Source organism: Acyrthosiphon pisum, chromosome A3 (assembly GCF_005508785.2).
Source record: "Acyrthosiphon pisum isolate AL4f chromosome A3, pea_aphid_22Mar2018_4r6ur, whole genome shotgun sequence".
Taxonomy (NCBI): domain Eukaryota; kingdom Metazoa; phylum Arthropoda; class Insecta; order Hemiptera; family Aphididae; genus Acyrthosiphon; species Acyrthosiphon pisum.
In genome coordinates this window covers 31455962-31465407 of record NC_042496.1, presented here as the reverse complement: position 1 = coordinate 31465407, position 9446 = coordinate 31455962, and the positions used below count along the sequence as shown (strand labels likewise).

At 24.4% G+C, this 9446-nt stretch overlaps 1 protein-coding gene across 3 annotated transcripts in view; it reads right to left on the bottom strand.

Annotated features, from left to right (window-relative positions):
* Positions 1–779: 779 nt before the first annotated feature.
* Positions 780–9446, bottom strand: part of LOC100164507 (proton-coupled amino acid transporter-like protein CG1139) — a 10190-nt gene continuing 1523 nt past the window's right edge. For 2 of the 3 annotated variants that reach the window (XR_510590.2, XR_510591.3), the window contains exons 3-10: positions 6408–6499; positions 5509–5661; positions 4703–4853; positions 4415–4621; positions 4083–4358; positions 3825–4005; positions 2410–2582; positions 780–2192 (exon numbers count right to left, since the gene is read on the bottom strand). Coding sequence is in view for 1 of the 3 variants with exons in the window: in XM_029491707.1 (XP_029347567.1) it covers positions 1945–2192; positions 2410–2582; positions 3821–4005; positions 4083–4358; positions 4415–4621; positions 4703–4853; positions 5509–5661; positions 6408–6499 (1485 nt within the window). In the remaining 2 variants the exon portion in view is untranslated. Of the gene's footprint in view, positions 2193–2409; positions 2583–3820; positions 4006–4082; positions 4359–4414; positions 4622–4702; positions 4854–5508; positions 5662–6407; positions 6500–9446 lie in introns of all 3 variants that reach the window. The other variant, XM_029491707.1, reaches the window with a different exon arrangement.

Genomic DNA, 9446 nt, shown 5'->3' with positions numbered 1-9446 from the left:
ACACAAAAAAAAAAATAAAATAAAATAAAAAAATAAAAAAAAAAACACACATCATTGTAAAATCAATACATTCATCGTTCCACTCGGAATCTAAAATAACTTGCCCAACCTTACATAAATTAGACCAAACAGGAGCACTCACCCAAACAATTGAACACCTTTGGAGTTCGGTTTTAAATGGTAACATTTTCAAACTATTTTGACTCTTTAAGCTATTTATAGGTATGATAATTTTTTTAATTTTTGTTAATTATTTTTCAGTTAGAAATTTTATAAAGTTTTTTGTTTCATAGCTAATATAAGAAGTTTTAATATAAGGTTTCCGACAAGTTTTTCTACCTATATTTTTAAAAGAGTGCACCATGAAGTCACACATTGCTCTATGTATAGCCATGAGATATTTTGGATTTTTATAAAAAAACGTTTAAACAATTAAATTTTATTATTTACACAAGTATGCTAGGCTGATACAACATCTTGACCACATTTTTTGATTTAAATTATTTAATTTATGTTTGAAATTTTAAAATGTTTTTTATACTTATACATTATTAAATTATTTTTAACTGATTTTTGATAATTTATTAATGTCTAATAGAGAATATTTCACAAAAAGCACACATCGCAAATCAATAATCAAAATCTGGATCATAATCATTAATAAGTAATAACTGTGATTGTCTGAAGCGTTATTATTTATCAACCAACAGATATTTATTTTTAATTTACAATAAAAAAATAAAAGCACAAGTATAATTAATAAAATGAAGAAAACAAAATCTTAGTTGCAAATTTATTGTCATGATTTTCTTATTATCCAATAATACAATTAATATGAAAAAAAAAATTGTCTTGAATATAGTTAAGTAATATTTTTGTAAGTCTTAAATATAAGCCATTTAACGTATAGGTATAATTTGTATATTATATATACTATTATAATAAAAGTAATATAAATAATTGTTATGCTATACTAATTATGTTATGGTTAACATTTAAAGCTTAGGACAGAGTAATGAAGATGTATAACATAATGAATTTAACATTAGAATAATGAAAAAAACAATAGATAGTTCAATAAAATATGAAATATTATGTTAATTTGATTACAAGTAATACATATTATATTTAATATACATTAATATATCATAGATTTATACAATAATCTCCAAATACGTGAATATAATATCTCAACATAATCATTACCTTAAATAAAATTATATGTTTAAAATTGTATTATATATATATATTTATTAATATATAAATTATTCTCAAATAAAATAATGAAAAATGCAGTTGTTATATTATTAATTAAAATGTATAATAATTAAGCAATAGATATTTAGTTTCATAGGAATGTATGCCTTATGATTTATTTTACCTAGTCTAAAAACAATTCAACATCTTAATTAACAATAACTAGGTATTAAAACTAATAATCACATACATATAGGTGGTAAAAAAAAAGTGAGATTATATTGTTTAAGGTAAAATGTTTGGTTATGACATTAAGAATGTTATTAAAATCAAATAGGCAAGAAAACAAAGTATACAATTTTAAGCACTGAAAATGTATACATGTACTCAATCGTTGATACATTTTCATGAGTCTTACATTTAAAACATACTTTAAAAATATAATAGTAGATGATAATGAATACCATTTAAAATACATTTTGATACCATAACATTTTAGGGTTAAAAAATTTGTCATAGATATAAGGTTAAATATTATGCAATTGTCATTTCAAATAAAAAATTTGAAAAAAAAAATGGTTTTTTAAAGATTATCTTAAAATTAGAAATTAAAAAAAAAATTACCTACTCCTTATAATATAAAAAAAAAAAATAAAACGATAATTGATATAGGAAGACAATAAATTATTAAGATCAATAATTGAAATACTGGTGGATACTTAAAGCATTGTTATGTCCAAAGCTAAATTAACTGCTTATGGGTTCAATGATATTCCATAAACTCGCATACGATCCAAAACCAAATCCAAGAAAACCGATAATAATAATAATAATATCTTTAACAAACATCAGCGTAAACTCTTTACCAGAGCAATGATCCCAGAATGTCATGAGTTCAATAATAGGTGGAAAGATCAGAGCTAGTGCTGAGCTGCTGAATGATCCCACTAATGAGATGATTGCTGATAGGTTTGGAATGGCAGCTGCTAAAGCAACTATAAAATACATAAAATGAGCTTTTAGAATTTCATAAATAAATCAATTTTACCAAAACTCTATATACGATATAATATTATATGCACATATTATCTATGGTCCTGCAAGAGAACAAAGCCATTTTTTCTCCTACTGTGGCATGTTCTTTCACTGGACAGAGTATATATATTATGAACACATAGTACAAGTATATTATATATAATATTTAGTATTTACATGTTAGTGTGACAAGAAACACTCTGATACTCAATTCAGCATTACGTTGACTAGATTGTGAATGAAAATATCCTTTTAAAGCAGGCCATACAATACCAATTGGAACATAGAATTGGAGACCATAAGACAAAAATATTGAGAATGCCATTGCTGCCCGGACACTTTGGGCTAACCTGAAACATTTTTGTTAATAAATATTAAAACAATAATTATTTTATTTTTTAAAAATGTATTTAAAACGTCAACAAGAGTTTAATAACATTAAATAAAAAATTATTATACAACTAAACTTAATAGTATAAGCCAATAGTGCAATAGTGTAACTTAATAACAAAAAGTGAGATCACAGGATAAACATTACTATAAATTATAACATGAATTAAAAATATGAAATGTACCTTGCATACACCGAATAAACTTGCTAAAACAAATTAATACAATGCTATTTTTTTTTAATTGATCATTTCTATTTCAAAATCACAAATTTTTAATCTGTCCTAAAGTTTTCTTATCTTAATAAACTATAAAAAATTATTCATTTATTTTACATTTTATATTAATTAAAATATTTATTACAACATATTGAATGGTTCTTATCAAGATTAATGAACAATATTTTTAATTGGTATAATGAGGTGTGCATAAAGGTTAGATATTTACCTATGCATTGTACATTCTCAGTAATATGAACTGCAATAAAATTAGTATAAGTACTAGCATTATTAATTGTCAATCAGTGGGTACCATTATTAAAATTAGTAAAACTAATAAGAAAACTTTAAATTTCTAATTGGACAAAAAATTACAAAAAAAGATTATTTAAACATTACTGTTTTTAATTCACATATTTAATATTTTTAATCCTTACATTTTAAGAGTTGACTGTTTTTACATCAGTTTATCATTGGTTAAAGCCTAAAGGTTATAATGTTAGAACAGACAATTCTATATGATGATATTTTAAATTTAACAATTGATATATTGATCTTTAGCTGATATGTACTAATTGTATATGTAAACCGTACATACAATTTAAAACATTTAAAAATTACAAAATAAAAAATATGGAAATATTGTAACCTTTAGGTTAGAAAAAATATTGTTTAGTTGGCTTTAAGGATTAATTTTCAAACAAAATTAAACACTTACTATATTTTAAGTTTTAATATAATATATACAATTTTTGAAATCTGGATTTACAAATTATTTAGATAGAAATATGAATAAGAATCATTATATTCTAATTGCATACAATTAAAATAATTATTTATTTAATAAATTAAAAGAACTATAACAATAATTGTTATAGTTCTTTTCATTTAAATTATAATTATTATAATAAATTTTATTTTTGAAAACTATAAAAAACTTTTATTCTATGTTAGCTGCAGTTTAAATAAATATGTTTTACTTACAAATCTTCAGAAGAAGATTCAGTGTAATACTTCCTAATTTAACAGCTTCTCCATATCGCAAGTATCCAAAAAATCCAATTGACGTATACAGACATGTTACAATGACCATTCCAGTATTTAAGACACCAGTCATTCCACCAAATGACTCTGGATTTTTCATGTTATTTTCCAATGGTAAAACCTATTCATAAATTTACATATTACATACTAAAACACTGTTGAATGCATTTTGTTTGTAGATTTAAAATTATAATATACCATTCCAATGCCTTCAAATGCGTAAACTGCAGTTCCAAAATAAAGGGGTAACTGTTGCCAAGAAGAAAAAGCTTTGACACTTAATGTTTTTGGAAGTCCTTGAAGTAAGTAGAAAAATGTTATTCCTAATCCAATCACAGTTAATATGGTTGCCACAAAAGATGCCGGCGTCAGGTACTTTAGACTCTTTACACAATTCAAAAGTATCATGGGCACCAGTAGTATAAGCAAATATGATTGAACAGACAATTTAACAGAAAAGTAATGAGTTATCACCTAAAAATATTTAATAGTTATAATGTGATTCTTAGAAATATTCTTAAATTATTTACCTCTTGTAAGTTAGTGGCCACAAACAAGAAATACACACAACAAAAGCCCAGTTGAGTCATAACTAGGAAGGTATTAATAAATTTACTAGCAGCTGATGAATATTTTTGTAATTTGGGTGGTCCATATTCAAAAGCCATTTCTGCAACATTAGGAAATGAAAGAGATGGCCTTTGTGTTCTGACACATAATTCATGAGAGCACCGAACCTAAACAAAGTACAATCAACTTGTTACTAAAAATTCAATTTAATATAATTAACTATTGAAATGAGTTTTATATATCCGTACCAATATATGCATACAATGTGTGCAAACAGCTCCCAAAAGTGCTGTACATACTAAACCTACAACCCAACCAGAATTTCTGAATGCATCAGGCATAGCTAAGATTCCAGTACCAATATTTCCCTTTAATAAATGTATCATGGTATCAAAATTCCTAAAAAAAATAAAAATATTAATATTTAAATTAAACTAACACATTTACGTAATACACTAAAATATAATTTTTAGGACACATAATATATTAATTATGAATTTTGGATAAACTAAATTATAATATAAAATAAATATAATATGTATAATATTACATTTAGTGATCTTGAATTAAAATTGAGATAAATTGTTCTTGGTAAATAATAATTGGCACGCACACATTAACATAAACTTAATTAACCTATTGAATATTAACAATAAATGGTTGAGGTATATGTTTATTGATAACTATCAGGTAGTTATTGGAATTTTTCTACCTATTCAAATAATTCAACTTTGTACACATTATGATAAGTAATTTATATCAAACCTTAATAAAATTATTATAAAATGATTAAATAGCACGTGAATCATAAGTTCTAGTTCACGTGATTAATAGTTTTATATTATTTTCTATTTTATTGCTTACATTTGACAAATAATTTTATACTAACATTTTAGATCATAACATCCAGTCATTATATTATTGCCCATTTTAAAATTATAATTTGTTTGTCATTAGTCATTACTCATTAATAATTAATTAATAAACATATTATTAAAAACATTTGAACTAGTTATTATAATAATTAACAAATTAAATGTCGATAATAACTTACGATGTTGGATTTTCTAATTGTCGGTTTAGCAATGGATTATAATCTGATGTTGATCCACCATTAGCAACATTTTTTTCCAATGATTCATTCATTGGACCACTAGAAATGTTTGTATCAGGTAATGTTCTAGCAGTTGGAGAAAGAAAATTACTTCTAAAATATCAATAAAAGTACATAATCATTTTAAATAATAATTATTATTAATTTTAATTATGTGTAATATTAATTAAGAAAAAAATTATAATTATTAATTTTTTTTTTATATAGGTACATAATAAACTTAATTAGAACAGACTTATATTCTGTATAATTGTAAATGTTTAAATGCACGGTAAGGTTTATTTGTGCAAAAATACATTATAAGAAAATTGTTTTCCTTTAAAAATACATAAAAAACATTTAAAAAGATAAATGTAGTACACATTAGGGTGACCATACGTCCTGTTTTATATAGGGTTGTCCTTTATTTCGACTTTGTGTCCTGTTTTCCTAAAAAACTTCTCTAGGGACGCTTTTTGTCCCGTAATTTCAAGTTTGTCCCATATTGATCCCGTTTTTTCCTTACTATTAGTAAATTGTAAAATTTATAAATCTGAATAATTAAAATCTATACTTTTCAATTTGATTTTTGGATTTTTGTTTTTACCATTATTATTATTGTTGCATCACATTGTCGTTGGCAACGTAAATTGTACGCATAATAGTATATTTACCGACTTAATAGTATAGTTTAGTATAGGGTGACCATATTTAAAAAAATAAAATTTTATTTTTTTAAATATGGTCACCCTATACTAAACTATACTATGTACAATAAATCTAATAATAGTGCAATTTTTATAATCTAGCAGTGATATATTTATTACGCTACATTTAGTTCAAAATGTAAATGAACTTACCCATTTTGGTTGTAGAGTGTAGCTGTACCAGTTAATAGTGGTTTGTCTTCATTCACTCTAGACGTTTTTAAAGTCATTTTATCACAATTTACCTAAAATATAATCAGTGTGCAATTAATGTAAAATCATACTAAATAAATTAAAAATATATAAATAGTTCAAAAATCAGAATATTTATATAAATTAACAGTAAGTTATTCTTTGCATGGATATCTAAGACTAAACAAACGTTTTATTAAATAATTATGTGGAAGGTATGATTTGTATATAAATTATAATAATATACAAATTGTGTGATGTTAACCCTTATTCATAAGTATAAAATATAATTAGATTAATTCTCGTATTATATTTAAAAAACTCAATAAACTTACTTTCTATATTTATTGTTAAAAAAATATATATACTTTTAAAACATTACAATCATAAATTATTGATTGTGGTATTTAATTAATCAGAAGAAGTGTTTATAGTTTGACTGTTGTAATTCAAATAACGATTATATTTTGTAACTGGATGAAATAAATATTTATATACTCCTACTCTTATTTCTTATCTTTGTGACGTAAGTGAACAATGCAGAACAAACTAATAATCAATACATAATATTTAAGTTAGTAATAATTTATATAAATATGTACCTATACATTTTTTATATATATATACAATTAATATATTGTTTTAACTGACAATATATAAATGATTTTAACAAAACCTAACGTAATTGAAATTTTATACTCACATAAAAAAAGTGCATGAATAAAATAATACTTATGTATATACTCCATTTAAAATAAGAAACACCACACCGGACATGGGCATAACCGGTTTTGTTATGTAAAAGTGGGTGTTTCTTATTTGGAATAGAGTATAGAAGATATTTAGTTAATTGAGGGTCCAACAATTTTAATCCATACAAATATAACTTAAATTATATAAATACATTTTAATTGTAAATAAGGGGGGGGGGGGGTTGGGAGTATGAGACCTCCATTTAAGTATATTGCAATATATTAGTTTTTTTTTTTACTAGGTATTATTATGTTATTAAAATAGCGTAAATTCATTTCAAATTTGCTATTATATATTTATTATTTATAATTATTAAAATAGTTATTAAGTTAACATGATTTTTAATAAATGTTTATATAATTTCTATAAACCAGATTAAATAATAATTATTATTAGGGCCCAGAACTTGATGTTTTTTTTTACCTCTAATGCATTGCTCGTTTCTACAGACTTTAATTGAATGTAGAATTTAATAGTAACATGCTTATTTTAGGTTATTGTAAATGTAGGAAATTTCATACTTTATGGTAATTTATATTTTATTAATTTCTAATTGACTATATTGCATTTTTATTATTTTTCATAAATTATTGCAGAGTAGTCATGCGTCAACATTATTTCTATGAATCGAAAAATAAAAACTTTTTCAGAATTATTATTGTCTCCTATTTGTACGACATCAACTATTTTAAATTTCAAGTTATAAAAAAATCAAATAAACCCTTACTTATTATACTCAATTTAAAATAATATTAAAATACAATAATACCACAGTGATAATTATATGAAAACAGACGTTATATGTTAAAACTAATAAATTATATAGGTATTAATCTTGTAAAATATATGTGTCTCATAATTGAAAAATATATTTTTTTAAATCTTCTGATAAAGTTAAAATAATGTAGGCTAATAAAATAAAAATTAAGCTAGGTACCTATTTTATTTATTTGTACTTTTAATGATTGTGATAAACTAAGATTACATTGCAATTATAAAATGGAGACAAAAGCTATAAATCCATCTTGTTTTTAATAAAATATATAATTTTGGGTTTTAATATTTAAATTTTTCAATTACAAGATTAGTTATAATTATGAACATTCCCGTTTCCTAAATAAAAATAAAACTATCAACTCCTAATTAATGCCAACATGATTATTTCTCAACTTCTCATTCCTGTGACCTTAATATAATTGATAAACATACAGATTATAATATAATGTGTTATTTAATTTGTTATACAGGTGCATGTGTACAGATCCAAGATTATAAATATATATAAATATAATTAACAAAAAGAAAAAAAAACATCGGTTGCCTTAATCAGTTACATTGAGTCTAAGTTAAGGCCACAAGACCCAAAAAGTAGGGTGCTATAATTGTAAATGTCTAAAGGTACGTTTACCCTGCAGCGTCTAGCGCCATTACCAGTTCGGACATAGGTCGGTCGGCGTCTGAGGTCTGACGTGGCCGTGCTGTTCCACTGTTTGACACTTTAGGGAAACCATACCTTAACAGAGCCTTGGGGGGCTTTGTCCCTCACCCTCATTCCCCTTATTACTAAAATTACATAATCTTACAAGTTACAAATCTACTTAAACACTTTTTATTAGGATATTAAGATTTGGCTGATAAAACATTAATAAAAAACTCATGGGAGTTTACCAGTAATACACAGTCGACCACAGCGTACATATATAATGTGCTTTTAGATGTGACCCATTGGCTAAAAATAGCTAGTAACTCATAAGCAATCTATCTAAACGTAATGTGTATCATAATGCTAATTGTCTATCAACCATAGGAATATGTAATGATTTATAACAAATTAATATTATGACTCAGGGGCGCACCCAAGAATTTTTAAAAGAGAAGGTAGTCCAAATTATTTTGACATGTAAAAAGTATACAATAAGAGATTTGCACTTTAAGAATTTTAAATTCTGTTTATAAATGGGGGGGGGGGGGTCCTAACCAGGAAACCCCTCCCTTGGGTACTCCCCTGAATATGACTCAAGTTATAATTACCACATAATAGTCTTAAATTTTTTTCGGTAAATATTTCATAGGTAATTTAAAAACATAAAGTTGATGGTATATCCCCATAATAATGATAAAATAGGTAGGACATAAAAAGCTAGAGGTGCAAGGACTCTTGTGCACCCCCCTACGATGATATAAATATATTATATTATAATCATTAGACATTTGTTATTAAAACAAATGATAGAATACCTATTATCC